Source organism: Astatotilapia calliptera, chromosome 18, assembly GCF_900246225.1.
Source record: "Astatotilapia calliptera chromosome 18, fAstCal1.2, whole genome shotgun sequence".
Classification (NCBI taxonomy): Eukaryota; Metazoa; Chordata; class Actinopteri; order Cichliformes; family Cichlidae; genus Astatotilapia; species Astatotilapia calliptera.
The window spans coordinates 5469506-5485529 of record NC_039319.1 but is presented as its reverse complement, the minus strand read 5'-3'; the positions used below and the strand labels follow the sequence as shown (position 1 = coordinate 5485529).

Genomic DNA, 16024 nt, shown 5'->3' with positions numbered 1-16024 from the left:
TGGCTCAGACTCATAGGATCAGGGATTAGAACTCCTTTTATCAGAGAGATGAAATCTACTTCCTGTACAGGGTTTTTTTGTGGGCCTAGCGATCGACAGAAACTAGAGTCAATAAAAAAACTGGACATTGGCTCAATGTGTGTGTGGCACAGGCAAACAAGGACTGAGCGCTGTGTAGTCCCACATAAAGTCAGACACCTGGTCACCCTAGGTGGACCATGGCATGGTCTATATGGAGGACACAGACACTGCTGAAAACATGACTCTGTCTGGTTTAGATGATCAAATGTCTTTACTTTAGGAGGCTGTGGCTCAGAGTACATTCACATAATGCCTTTGAATAAATGTAAAAAGCTTGTTTTTCTCCTGCTTTGATTTCTTTGTCCAGGTAGAAATTCTGCTTTTTGCCTCTAAAATCTGAAACAGTTTGAAACAAAGTTTGGCGCTCTAATCCTCTCTGTGTTTGTCCTTTGGTCAGATGGTGATATTGAATGAAATATTCCAGTATTCAGTAGCTCAGCAGCTTTCTAACATGTGGTTTTGCACACTGTTCAAACCTCAGATGTTTGTGTAAACAAGTGTGGAGGACACAAACTCACGGGGGGAGGAACGACATTTACTGTTGATGTGTCTGACATTTAGTCTCCATGAGTTCTCATAAGACTGAAGAACTCTGTGATCTCTAACATGCAGCTGTATGTTTTGAAATCATGTGTCTCATCCTCTGGACTTTACTAGACAACGAGTGAAGAACATGTAACGAATATCATCTTTAAAGTGATGAATAATAACTCTGCCTCTGTGTCTTCATAAAAAGATCGTACTTCTGAAAGGTCAGAGGGCAGCATCCACTCTGGGTTTACACAGTTTTGCAGCTTTAGCTCTTCTGAAGTTCAGCACCTGCTTTTTCAACCAATCAGAAGCCAGTATTGTAGAGAGTTCATATTTCTTTTCATGCAATTGAATAATTTTGAATGTTTAGGTGAATATTTATATTTAGAGTATTTTCTCGATCAGTGTCTTCAGTCCTGACCCTGAGTGCGTACGTTTAAAAATAAAGTGATATAACTTCTTTTACATTACTGTGAACTTCTTGTACAGTTTGACAGCTGATTGTTGTCGTGTTTGTCGTCATATGAAGATCGTTTCCTAAAGAGGACTGAACAGTCATTTAGCCTCTGGCTCCATCCATGAATCTGATGTTTGCTGTATAATCTGTGCTGTTAAAAGTGTAATGGAACATATAATTTGTACATATAATTTCATATGTAATTATGATGATCTTTACCCATTAAGATTTTAAATGAACGATAAACAAAGGCCAAGAAAACTGAGTTAAACTCCTGAGTCTACTATATATTTGCACCATGAAGAAATGAATTGTTAAAGTTTGCCTGGGTCAGACTTGTTACTGCATGCTGTAACCAAACATACCACACCCTGCATCATGTGATTGGCTCTTGGTCGCACTGTAAGAATATTTCTTTAGTGCCTCCCTTCACAGATGTGTCTGTATCAGGATGGGTCTAAACAACATGGTGTAAATGCAGTTGCTGGTGAGCCTCATTTCCTGTAGGAGGTGAACAAGAGCAGAGATCTGTTTCCCTTCAGAGCACAGAGGTTGTTTCTGTTCAGAGGAAGTGAAACTGTCTGACAGTCACTGAGAGACGGTGAAACGGCACAGCACATGAATCAAATGGATCAAACAAAATTCTGCTGTTCGGTCTGTTTGGATCTACTGAAGGATCCGGTGACTATTCCCTGTGGACACAGCTACTGCATGAACTGTATTAAAAGCTTCTGGGATGAAGAGGAAAAGAAGAAAATCTACAGCTGCCCTCAGTGCAGACAGACTTTCACAGCGAGGCCTGTCCTGGTGAAAAGCACCATGTTAGCAGATTTAGTGGAGGAGCTGAAGAAGACTGGACTCCAAGCTGCTCCTGCTGATCACTGCTATGCTGGACCTGAAGATGTGGCCTGTGATGTCTGCACTGGAAGAAAAATCAAAGCCTTCAAGTCCTGTTTAGTCTGTCTGGCATCTTATTGTGAGAAACACCTTCAGACTCATAATATTCTTGCAGCTTCATTCAAGAAACACAAGCTGGTGGAGCCCTCCAAGAAGCTCCAGGAGAACATCTGCTCTCGTCATGATGAGGTGATGAAGATGTTCTGCCGTACTGATCAGCAGAGTATCTGTTATCTCTGCTCTGTGGATGAACATAAAGGCCACGACACAGTCTCAGCTGCAGCAGAAAGGACTGAGAGGCAGAGAGAGCTGGAGGTGAGTCGACAAAACATCCAGCAGAGAATCCAGGACAGAGAGAAAGATGTGAAGCTGCTTCAGCAGGAGGTGGAGGCCATCAATCAGTCTGCTGATCAAACAGTGGAGCACAGTGAGAAGATCTTCACTGAGCTGATCCATCTCATCCAGAAAAGAAGCTCTGATGTGAAGCAGCAGATCAGATCCCAGCAGGAAACTGAAGTGAGTCGAGTCAAAGAGCTTGAGGAGAAGCTGGAGCAGGAGATCACTGAGCTGAAGAGGAAAGATGCTGAGCTGAAGCAGCTCTCACACACAGAGGATCACATCCAGTTTCTACACAACTACCCCTCACTGTCAGCACTCAGTGAGTCTACAGACTCATCCAGCATCAATATCCGTCCTCTGAGCTACTTTGAGGATGTGACAGCAGCTGTGTCAGAGGTCAGAGATAAACTACAGGACATTCTGAGAGAGGAATGGACAAACATCTCACTGACAGTCACTGAAGTGGATGTTTTACTGTCAGATCCACCAGAGCCAAAGACCAGAGCTGGATTCTTAAAATATTCATGTGAAATCACACTGGATCCAAACACAGCAAACACACATCTGTTATTATCAGAGGGGAACAGAAAAGTAACATTAATGAATCAACAACAGTCTTATTCTGATCATCCAGACAGATTCACTGGATGGCGGCAGGTCCTGAGTAGAGAGAGTCTGACTGGACGTTGTTACTGGGAGGTGGAGTGGAGAGGGGGAGGAGTTTATGTAGCAGTCGCATACAAGAATATCAGCAGAAAAGGAGGTAATGAATGTGGATTTGGACATAATGACAAATCTTGGTCATTAGATTGTTACAACAACAGTTTTACATTTTGGTACAACAACATTGAAACTCCTGTCTCAGGTCCTCGTTCCTCCAGAGTAGGAGTGTACCTGGATCACAGAGCAGGTATTTTGTCCTTCTACAGCGTCTCTGAAACCATGACTCTCCTCCACAGAGTCCAGACCACATTCACTCAGCCGCTCTATGCTGGACTGACATTTTACTACAATGCATTTGGAGACTCTGCTGAGTTGATTAAGCTCAAATAGACTGAAGTCTTTCATATTGTGGGTTTAAATCTGTGTTTTAGTTTCATTTTATTTTCTCTCCATCATTTCTGCACAGAGATCAGCTGTCAGTCAAACATTATGGGTGGTACCTCCACATCTTCTAGTTGTTCTCTTGATGTTTCTGAGTTTTTAAAGGAGATCTTTCCTGTGACTGTTTATGGAGGCTATCACTGCTCATCATCATTTTGATTTACTAAAATATTTCTCCACATGAAAATGTAAACTTCTCTATCCTCTAAATGTTTCTGGAATATTTGTATTGAAAAATGTCGACATTTCTCTTTATGAGTATGGCAGACCATGTGTGTGTGTGTGTGTTTGTTTTTGTCAAAATCATCAAACAAATGAGGAAAAACTGTGATTCTAATGAATGAATTCATATATTGTGTTGATGTTTTATTGTGTGAATAAACTGGAAGGTTTGACTATAAATCAAACTTTGAACAAAGTCTTTTCTTCTGTCTTCATTCCAGGATCTCACTCAAATCTGATGCAGAAAATATGAAACTAATCTGAGAGAATAACTGAAGCAGTTTTCCTCCTGAAGCATCACAAAGTTCAGAGTTCATGTTTAGAGCAGAAGATTCAGCAGTCGCTCTGTGACCTTTCAACTTTCTTCACTAAAACAGCTTCATTACAGAGAAACAAGTCACATTTTCTTCATGTTCTTAAGTCCTTTCAAATGTTTTAATGGTCCTTGAATGCAGCATCAGTGTCGCAGGTTTAAAAGGTCACTTTCTGTTGTGTTCAAAGATCTCCTTCAGATATGGTCTTTAATCAGTAAAGCCAGTGATACAGCAGTGTCATTAGCTGTGTTATTGGCACCAGGCTGTGTTTATGTATGTATTTAATTCTGTCTGAGGATGTCTTCAGCATGAAATGATCATTTGCTCAGCTGCTGTGTCTCATCTCTTATCAGACATTGGTTGGAATGTCATTGGTCATAGCAGATGGCCCCGCCCCTCCCTGAGCCTGGTTCTGCCGGAGGTTTCTTCGTATTAAAAGGGAGTTTTTCCTTCCCACTGTTCCCAAAGTGCTTGCTCATAGGAGGTCATATGATTGTTGGGTTTTTCGCTGTATGTATTATTGTAGGGTTTGCCTTATAATATAAAGCACCTTGAGGCGACTTTTGTTGTGATTTGACTCTATATAAATAAAGTTTAATTGAATGGACACAGTCAAACTGCACGATGCAAATAGAATGACTAAAATCATCTTTCTTGTGGTTTATTGACTTCAGACCAGCAGACAAAGCCGACAGATTCTAAAGTTGGGGAGAAATCTAGATTGTGTACTAAAAAGTTTTTCTTGTTATCAATAGACATTTGGAATGACAGTGTTATGACGTGGACCGAAAACGCAGACAAAGGAGAAAATCAAAGAAAAAAAAAATGTAAAAAAGGTGAACCGTTTCTTTTGGGCTGAAGTCAAAAATGGAAAACAATTAGGGCAAAACGTCCTGGGACAAACTAAACTACAAACTAAACTGGGAGCAGCTAAATTACTATGATGACTGAAACATGAAACTGAACCGGAACATGAAGAAAAAAAAACATGAGCATGAACCTGAGAAGTAGAAATAAAACGCTGTGACCAGACGTGACTTGACATGGAGAAAACACACAACCTGAAAAAGAACAGGGGAAGGCAGAGGACATGAATACACAGAAGGGTAATGAGGGAAGTGGAAACACAGCTGACACAAATGTACCTGAACGCCACAGGATAAGTACAACTAAACACACTGATTATGGAACAGAATCCACAATAAAACAGGAAACATTGAGACATGAACTGGGACACGCAAGCTTGACACGAGACAGAGGGAGCGAGACACAAAGGGAACCTACAGACGAGGAGATAACACATGGAAAAAAACAGAAAGAGACTCAAACAAGGAGACGAAGGAGAAACATAAACTAGGTGAAATCTCAACTAAACCCTAACTAATACTAAACACCAGAACCTAACATATTTACAATGTAACATAAAGCAAACTCAACTCAGTTGTTGTTTGTTCTAAAGTAAAGTTCACAGTCTTAAGTGTTGATATTCAACACAAAGAAAAGCTCACGTGTTTGAATTTACTTACAATTAGTTTTTATAAATTCTGACCGTAAACAATTTTTAAAGGTTTGATATTCTTGGACCCTCGATATCAGGTGAAGCAATTTAATAAAAATTTTAAAATTTGTAATTTTATATGTCCCAATGAGTCATTTGCACTAAACAGTGACAGTATAACAGATTTGTCATTTAGATCCCAAATTTCTGAGAGAAATAGCTGAATTTAAAATATGGCAGACCTCAAATCAGACTTAATTGATAGAGACATATGCAAATGTGGTGGCACAAAGGTGGAAAACAGGTAAAGGCAACTAGATGGTGTTGACAGCGCCACCTGGGGAGGAAGTTACACCCCAGGAGAGGTTACAATAGCCAGTGCAAACGTAACAGTTACAAAAGGCACACAGGCTCGTTATTAATCCTTTCATGGATGATGGGGGCGATCGTGGCTCAAGAGTTGGGAGTTCGCCTTGTAATCGGAAGGTTGCCGGTTCGAGCAAACCTTCCGATTCTGTTCGGTCGTTGTGTCCTTGGGCAAGACACTTCACCCGTTGTCTACTGGTGGTGGTCAGAGGGCCCGGTGGCGCCAGTGTCTGGCAGCCTCGCCTCTGTCAGTGCGCCCCAGGGTGGCTGTGGCTACAATGTAGCTGCCATCACCAGTGTGTGAATGGGTGTGTGAATGGGTGAATGACTGAATGTAGTGTAAAGTGCTTTGGGGTCCTTAGGAACTAGTAAAGCACTATACAAATACAGGCCATTTACCATGGATGAATTATGACAACCTCACTCAGGATTGTTTTCTTAAGTATTTTTATTCATCTTTAGTCATGAAAAAAAGATTTTTGAACTTGAGTTTTTTAAACGTAGTTTTCAAAGAGTTTTTTACATGTCCACTTAGGTGGACAACATATGTTTCAACTTGTGAATTTGACACTGTGTGTTGTGGTTATGTGCAAGTATATCATCAACACTGACACAAATACAAGAAAACAGCCTTTGAATAGCTGTCCACTGTAGTGACCACTATGTGTGAAAGGTCAGAGGTGAGGAAGGTCAGTTTCATAAAACAAAGTTTAGACAAAGAAAAGAAACTCCTTAGATAGCAGGGCTGTCAACACAGAACCGTGAATGAAAACACTTTATTAGCAAACATTAATTAAATGAACAGGCTTCACTGCAGTGATGGTGGAGACCGGCCACTTGAGGAGGCAACCTACAGCAAGTGAGAGCAGCTAAACAGATTCAGCACAAAGATGTAAACACAAAGCGTGGATCGTTCACCCGATGGCACGTACACAGACACATTGTCGGGGCTGAATGCTGACATCTCACATTTTCTGAAGCTGCAGGTTTTGTCACTCTCTGACCAAAATTCACTGAACGAGCAGCAAAGAAGATCAAAACTGCTTCACATTTGATGAACATCATCATAAAATCCCTCCTACCTTTGCTGTTTTGGTTCCACCAGGGTAAAATCACACCTCCTGCACAGCTCTCTCTCTCTCAGTGTACTTCAAGAACAGTTTCCCATCTCAAATCTGTTCTCTGCATTATTCACTTGCTTATTATGCACCAGTCTACCGTTGTGTACAGCGCTGTCAGGTGCTGTTTTTATGAAATAACCTCTGACAAAAAAGCCTCATTTCGGTTGTTCAATACTGAAGAAATCTAAACTTTTTAAAATGATGCCAAATTGCAAAACGCTTAGCTGTGTCTCTAGTAAAACCTCTGTACCTTTGCTCTGCTTCACTTCAGCAGCATCACGTAATCTTCATATGCTGAGTCAAAATTGGATCGAAATGGTGATTGAATCGAATCGGGACCTTGTGAATTGGAATCAAAATGATTGTAGAAATCAAAATCGATACCCAGCCCAAGATATAACCCCACATACAGCTGAGCCACAAAGTGAACCAACTCATTTAATTACAACAACAGAGGACCAAATGCACCTAACCAGCCTGCACCAACCTGACATTTCTTCCCCCTAAGTTAAATGAATAGATGGAAGTTAAATGACTGCAGACATAAAAGCGACTAGTTCCCACACAACAGTTCCCCTAAACACTGTGTTAATTTGTTTAGTTTTTATCAACAGTTGTAACAGACTAAGCTACCTGAGACATTGCATTGAATTACTGTTTATATCTTAATTATTTCACCTGACTGATTTCACCTCAGATATCTTGTTTTTTCCTTTTGGTAGATCAAAGCAGCTCGTGCTGTTTCTTCTTTCTTTTTCATGCCAAAAAGAAGAAGATTGCTTCAAAGAAGTGGAGTTCATGGTCTCAGTGGATTGTTGTTTGGAGATGTGTAATATTAGTGCATGCTACAGTTTGTTATTCAAAATTGTTCACTTGTTATCTGTTTTGCTGACAAAGCATTCAAACTGAGCAGAATACAGAAAGAGCAGAGATTACAAAACAAATCAGGAAATGACTTCAAACTTACTGAGAGCAAGGCCTCTGTTACAAATCTGTCTCATACAAAAACATGCTGTACAGGTACAATATGGTAAGTGTTCACGGGAATTCAACAGCTGGCTCTACCTGAACCACTTAAATATTTTATAAAGTCACTGAGTCAAGAGTTTCTAACGTTTGTTTTCTTACGGTAATTGCAGTTAAAGTGTGGCTGGTAAAGATGAAAACACATACAGAATGTAAACTGTCTGAGTTTGTGAGATTTGTTAATAACAACTGACACAAAAACAAAGATAAACAACACAAACAGGTTCTTAATATTCATTAATAATTAGAAAACATCTGAACATCCTGGTCGTGGATTTTTACAGTCTTAGTTGTGCTCACTGTCATCTTCATAATCATCATGATCAACGTTCAAGGTTCAAGGTTCAAGGTTCTTTATTTGTCACATGCATAGTTATACAAGTATAACACACAGTGAAATGTAGCCTGACACGCTCCTTGACATGTGCAAAAATGGGGGGGGGGGGTAGAGGAAGAACATTATATATATATATAGTATATACATTGGGTGAATGTGCAGTAGTAGCAGCAAGCAGGTGAATTCTGTACATTAATATGAATAGACATCTGACTAGACATATGACAGGGGGAGGTCCTGAGATGGGCGGGGCTGTCTCTGGTGACGTCACCATGAATGGCAGGAACAGCGTTTGCCACATGTTGCTGAAACATCACAGTACACTGGTGTAGTTTCATTTCCAGCTGTTTAACATTTGACACGTCAACACTGAGGCGAACAAGAAGAAACAGTGTTGGGTCTAAAATAACTGGCAGGAAGTAACCAGTAACCAGTAGTTAGAAAGTGGCTGGCATGTGTTTATAGTGACTGCGTTATGATAACTACAGTTAGGTAACTATAGTTACCAAAAGCAGAAGCACACAGACCAACAGGGATCAGATGATGAATGTTACTGGAACTCGCTCATCTGTGGTGATCACTGAGTGCTGCTGCGTTCTTTTATTGGAGTTGGCTGGTTGGACAGTCGAATAGTGAAAATGACTTAAAGAGGTCTAGAATATTACTACTATTAAACATTAGAGCTCAAGTTTGGATCGTTTAGATCTAAATTGATCAAACTAGCTCTTAATTTCAGCAATCCAGTGAACAGACAGGAGATTAGAGGACAGTTTGGTGTTATATATCAAAATTACAGCCAATGAGATGTTGCATGGTGGAGCATCTTCTGATATCATATATCATATCATGTCAATTCAGGTGTCAAAGTAATTTGACAAACTTGAAATTGCCAAAATTTTCAAAAAGTGATCATTATAGTGAAGAAAATCTCTTTTTCATCCGTTTAACCAAACATTTTAAACCTCAGCTGTCTCAGTCCTTCTATAGCATTCTGCAACTACGACTAACCTGAGGAGGCTTGGATTTGGTTGCAGGCGTCCCTGAACATCCTCCTCAGCAGCACACATGTGGGTACCATATAATATCACACTTCTTTCTGAGCTTTGCTTCCTCTAGACTAAAGATGGCATCCTGTGTCACACAGTCGTATCATCATCCACCTGGAGAAGAAACATTTACAGTAATCCTGGTTTTGTTTTCTGATCCTCTAAAAAGATTGAGGTCAGCAAAGCCCAGAGAACACAAGATACACAAGGTCAAACATTCAGACTCAAACAGCTTTCATCAATGAAGAGCACAAGGTTGGTCCAATTATACTAGATATCATCATACATCACATTACTGTGTATGAATAATAACCAAGAAACAAACTCAGAGATGCTGAGGATGTGGTCCAATCATCAGACTATAAACAAACATCTACCAGACTTCTTTGTTGGAACAGGTAATGCCTAAAATAGGGCTGAGTCTCCCATCAGGGATCTGTACAGTGTATTCACCTGTGGTATAAGCAGCAGTCACTGAAATAAGAATAAGAATAACTTTATTTATCCGGAGGGAAATTCTTTTGTCATGTACATGCTCAAAGCAGCAGGAGAGACAGAGGAACAGATGAATAAGATATACAATATATACAATAAGAATAGTAGTGTACAGTAATATACAGTAGGATAGTGCAAGACATAGTATCAAATAACTCTAACGAAGTAATATATATAACTATATCCTGGAGAATAAATAACTTAACTATCAGTGCAGGCGATTCTATAAAGTGACATATTATTGTGCAATTGAATAAAGGGAGTAGCAGCATATGATGGAGGGATGAAACAAATATTCAATAAGGTACTGTTGGGTAATATTGCACGGTCTGGAAGGGAACAGAATAACATTGGTAATAGTCTCAGGAGACGTCTCCAGCCAGGACAGAACCAGCCTTTTTAATCACTTTGTTCAGTCTGTTGGCATCAGCTGTCTTCACCCCACTGCCCCAGCACACAGCTGCAAAGAACACAGTGCTCTCTACCACAGAGTGATAGAACATGGTCAGCATTTTCCTTCAAACATTAAAGGACCTGAGCCGCCTCAGTAGGAAAAGCCGAATCTGCCCTTTTTTAAAGACAGCATTGGTGTTCTTGGTCCAGTCCAGTTTACAGTCCAAGTGTACCCCCAGGTACCGGTAGTCCTCCACGATTATGCCGGCTTGTACACATACACGAGAGACACGAGAGTTCTTCTTTACTGATGTTTACTGTGCTTCTCTTAACGTACACAGGTACACCGTAGAACTGGTGAATACAAATGTACAAGAAAATTATATTTCAGCATTAAAACATATTACAATATAAAATTCACAAAATATAAACAAACATACCACTTTGGCCTGCAAGTAGACAAACCGGTGTAATTGGAACTTAGGGCTTATTTCTTCTTTAACATTCACACGGCTAGACCGTCACCATGAGCAGCTTCTCTGACCTTACTTCCCAAAACAGGAAGTGACCTCTGCCCTTACCTTATACTTACAAAATTAACCGGTTATTTTCCATGTACCAAATTAACTGTACACCAATCCGGTAGGCAAAAAAAGGAAAATGTTAACATTCTCAACACAAAAATAAAACATACAAAATAAAATGCGTTAATTACATTATCATTACAAGAGCTCCGCCTTGTGGTCAAATAATAACATTTCACCAACTGTTACAACGATCTCTACATCAGCCCCCTCTGATGGTGACTGCGGTAGGAGGAGGAGCATGCTTCCTAAAGTCCATGATCAGTTCTTTTGTCTTTGTGATGTTAAGTTGTAGGTGGTTTAGCTCACACCACTCGACAAAGCTGTCCACCACACTCCTGCACTCCTCCTCCTGTCCATCCCTGTAAAAAACAAAAATTACTAAACAGTTCATGAAAAAATTTTACTAAAACCTTTGAATTAAACTTCAAAGTTTTCATTTCAAGCACATCTTGATGTTTTCATTTAAATTCCACTGTGACTGTGTACACAGGAAAAACTACAAAATAATGTTTGTTTGTTTGTTTTTGTAAACACTGTGGAGCGATCTGCATTTGTTGTTGCTAAATTTAAATATTTGTTACTATTTAATAATAATAATGGATTGGATTTATATAGCGCTTTTCAAGGCACCCAAAGCGCTTTACAATGCCACTATTCATTCACTCTCACATTCATACACTGGTGGAGGCAGCTACAGTTGTAGCCACAGCTGCCCTGGGGCAGACTGACAGAAGCGAGGCTGCTATATCGCGCCATCGGCCCCTCTGGCCAACACCGGTAGGCAAGTAAGGTAAATTGTCTTGCCCAGGGACACAACGACCAGGACAGAGAACCCAGGGATCGAACCGGCGACGTTACAGATGCGATTCCCAACCCCCCTGAGCCCCGGTCGCCAATCATAATCTCATTTGAACATAGGTTTGATTTAGTGGAGTCAGTTGTTCCCATGCATCATTCTGTAAGTGTGAGAATGAACTAAGATTAGAAAATGTCAAAATATAAAGTTTGATTTATTTTTATTCATCACAGCATCCTAAACTTTGCTGAACTTTTTGAAATATAAAATGAACTCGCTGAGTGTTGACTGTCATAACTCAAAAAAGTTAAACTGGGCTGACCCAGTTGAAACTAATTTTAACAGTTTAAACCAGTTAAACTAGTTTGCCTGGGTCAGACTTGTTACTGCATGTTGTAACCAAACATACCACACCCTGCATCATGTGATTGGCTCTTGGTCGCTCTGTAAGAATATATCTCCCTTCACAGATGTGTCTGTATCAGGATGGGTCTAAAGGTGAACAAGAGCAGAGATCTGTTTCCCTTCAGAGCACAGAGGTTGTTTCTGTTCAGAGGAAGTGAAACTGTCTGACAGTCACTGAGAGACGGTGAAACGGCACAGCACATGAATCAAATGGATCAAACAAAATTCTGCTGTTCAGTCTGTTTGGATCTACTGAAGGATCCGGTGACTATTCCCTGTGGACACAGCTACTGCATGAACTGTATTAAAAGCTTCTGGGATGAAGAGGAAAAGAAGAAAATCTACAGCTGCCCTCAGTGCAGACAGACTTTCACAGCGAGGCCTGTCCTGGTGAAAAACACCATGTTAGCAGATTTAGTGGAGGAGCTGAAGAAGACTGGACTCCAAGCTGCTCCTGCTGATCACTGCTATGCTGGACCTGAAGATGTGGCCTGTGATGTCTGCACTGGAAGAAAAATGAAAGCTTTACAGTCCTGTTTAGTCTGTTTGACATCTTACTGTGAGAAACACCTTCAGCCTCATTATGTAGCAGCTCAGTTAAAGAAACACAAGCTGGTGGAGCCCTCCAAGAAGCTCCAGGAGAACATCTGCTCTCGTCATGATGAGGTGATGAAGATGTTCTGCCGTACTGATCAGCAGAGTATCTGTTATCTCTGCTCTGTGGATGAACATAAAGGCCACGACACAGTCTCAGCTGCAGCAGAAAGGACTGAGAGGCAGAGAGAGCTGGAGGTGAGTCGACAAAACATCCAGCAGAGAATCCAGGACAGAGAGAAAGATGTGAAGCTGCTTCAACAGGAGGTGGAGGCCATCAATCAGTCTGCTGATCAAACAGTGGAGCACAGTGAGAAGATCTTCACTGAGCTGATCCATCTCATCCAGAAAAGAAGCTCTGATGTGAAGCAGCAGATCAGATCCCAGCAGGAAACTGAAGTGAGTCGAGTCAAAGAGCTTCAGGAGAAGCTGGAGCAGGAGATCACTGAGCTGAAGAGGAAAGATGCTGAGCTGAAGCAGCTCTCACACACAGAGGATCACATCCAGTTTCTACACAACTACCCCTCACTGTCAGCACTCAGTGAGTCTACAGACTCATCCAGCATCAATATCCGTCCTCTGAGCTACTTTGAGGATGTGACAGCAGCTGTGTCAGAGGTCAGAGATAAACTACAGGACATTCTGAGAGAGGAATGGACAAACATCTCACTGACAGTCACTGAAGTGGATGTTTTACTGTCACAACCAGAGCCAAAGACCAGAGCTGGATTCTTAAAATATTCATGTGAAATCACACTGGATCCAAACACAGCAAACAAACAGCTGTTATTATCAGAGGGGAACAGAAAAGCAACATTAATGAAACAACAACAGTCTTATTCTGATCATCCAGACAGATTCACTATAAGGTGTCAGGTCCTGAGTAGAGAGAGTCTGACTGGACGTTGTTACTGGGAGGTGGAGTGGAGAGGGAGAGGAGTTTATGTAGCAGTCGCATACAAGAATATCAGCAGAAAAGGAGGTGGTAATGAATGTCAATTTGGACATAATGACAAATCTTGGTCATTAGATTGTTACAACAACAGTTTTACATTTTGGTACAACAACATCCAAACTCGTGTCTCAGGTCCTCGTTCCTCCAGAGTAGGAGTGTACCTGGATCACAGAGCAGGTATTTTGTCCTTCTACAGCGTCTCTGAAACCATGACTCTCCTCCACAGAGTCCAGACCACATTCACTCAGCCGCTCTATGCTGGACTTTGGCTTCACTATGTTGGAGACACAGCTGAGTTGATTAAGCTCAAATAGACTGAAGTCTTTCATATTGTGGGTTTAAATCTGTATTTTAGTTTCATTTTATTTTCTCTCCATCATTTCTGCACAGAGATCAGCTGTCAGTCAAACATTATGGGTGGTACCTCCACATCTTCTAGTTGTTCTCTTGATGTTTCTGAGTTTTTAAAGGAGATCTTTCCTGTGACTGTTTATGGAGGCTATCACTGCTCATCATCATTTTCATTTACTAAAATATTTCTCCACATGAAAATGTAAACTTCTCTATCCTCTAAATGTTTCTGTAATATTTGTCTTGAAAAATGTCGACATTTCTCTTTATGAGTATGGCAGACCATGTGTGTGTGTTTGTGTTTGTTTTGGTCAAAATCATCAAACAAATGAGGAAAAACTGTGATTTTAATGAATGAATTCATATATTGTGTTGATGTTTTATTGTGTGAATAAACTGGAAGGTTTGACTATAAATCAAACTTTGAACAAAGTCTTTTCTTCTGTCTTCATTCCAGGATCTCACTCAAATCTGATGCAGAAAATATGAAACTAATCTGAGAGAATAACTGAAGCAGTTTTCCTCCTGAAGCGTCACAAAGTTCAGAGTTCATGTTTAGAGCAGAAGATTCAGCAGTCGCTCTGTGACCTTTCAACTTTCTTCACTAAAGCAGCTTCATTACAGAGAAACAAGTCACATTTTCTTCATGTTCTTAAGTTCTTTAAAATGTTTTTAATGGTCCTTGAATGCAGCATCAGTGTCGCAGGTTTAAAAGGTCACTTTCTGTTGTGTTCAAAGATTTCCTTCAGATATGGTCTTTAATCAGTAAAGCCAGTGATACAGCAGTGTCATTAGCTGTGTTATTGGCACCAGGCTGTGTTTATGTATGTATTTAATTCTGTCTGAGGACGTCTTCAGCATGAAATGATCATTTGCTCAGCTGCTGTGTCTCATCTCTTATCAGACATTGGTTGGAACAGAGTTTTGTTGCTGACCATCTGACAAGAGGGTGAAGAAAAGCTTCAGGCTTCATTTGGACACTACGTTGGACAGAAGTCTCCACAAAAATGACTCAGAAACACAAATATTATTAATGAAAGTCCAAATGTCAAAAAGGGGTCATACATGATCCTGAGAAATGTCCTTGAACATTTGAACATGAGTCAGAGGGTTGTCAGGTTTCTACACTGCATCGTGGCATCAAGCCTGAGATGTCTGTGGAAACAAGTATGGAGGACACAAATGCACAGACGCAGTCGAGCTGTTTACTGCTGATGAGGAAGGAAAATAGTCTGTTGGATATTAAAGCAGCATTTATTAGAGTAAGAACAGATACTTGTGTCCTTCATTTGATCCCCGTCAATTTACAGAAGACTTAAGGACCCTTTGACTTCTAACATACAGCTGCATGTTTACAATTTTATTATTTATTTATTTATTTCTAGCAAAGCGAGACTTTACTGATTAAAGACATATAATCAGACATATTACTGTTACTCTCTGAAAAAGACTCACATAAAGCAGATTTATCACAAGCAAACATCAAGACACATCCTTCATGGCTTAAAGTTGCAGTGGGACTCTTTCACCATCTGGTGGTTGTACAATTTTCTCTTGTCTCTTATTTGTTGTGTGTGATCAGGACAATTCTGGAGAAGATGAGCCTGCAGGGGAAAGTCACCCCCTGCAGGCCAGAAGGAAATGGGATATCTTAAAAATACAAATTATGTATGTGTGATATCAAGAAGATAATCCTTAAGAACACAAGTTAATAAATGCAATTACTAAGAGTTGTTGTGTTGTATTGATTTGCTTCCTGTCCTAATTCCCTCTCTCCCTGAGGACACTCCAGGGCCATCTATGCAAACAAATCAGTTACAGGATCAAATGAATAATAGAAAATAAACAGAAATAGAAAATGTTCTTCTATAAGTTTCACAGAGATTTGGTTTACATATTTTATATAATATAGTAAATGTGCACAAATGACCAGCAATCATTCAGTCATTGCGACATTTCTGAGTCCATTTTAAAGTTGTCACGCTTTGGCGCTAGCGACCGGAAAAACACAGAAGTGAGTGCAGACTTTACTGAAGAGTAGAAGACTGTCCAATTTCACAGCAGCTCACTTCCGGCCTACCCGGCCTTCGAAGGACCCGCCTTATGTGG

At 40.4% G+C, this 16024-nt stretch overlaps 2 protein-coding genes across 2 annotated transcripts; both read left to right on the top strand.

The window, feature by feature from the left end:
• Positions 1-1497: 1497 nt before the first annotated feature.
• Positions 1498-3688, top strand: LOC113010427 (tripartite motif-containing protein 16-like). The gene has a single exon (XM_026149452.1). It carries the CDS (start codon positions 1688-1690, stop codon positions 3356-3358), a length of 1671 nt encoding a protein of 556 aa, XP_026005237.1. The 5' UTR covers positions 1498-1687; the 3' UTR covers positions 3359-3688.
• On the top strand, positions 1498-14125 carry LOC113010428 (E3 ubiquitin/ISG15 ligase TRIM25-like). The gene is made up of 2 exons (XM_026149453.1): positions 1498-1579; positions 12109-14125. Exon 2 carries the CDS (start codon positions 12217-12219, stop codon positions 13876-13878), a length of 1662 nt encoding a protein of 553 aa, XP_026005238.1. The 5' UTR covers positions 1498-1579; positions 12109-12216; the 3' UTR covers positions 13879-14125.
• The last annotated feature ends 1899 nt before the right edge of the window (positions 14126-16024 follow it).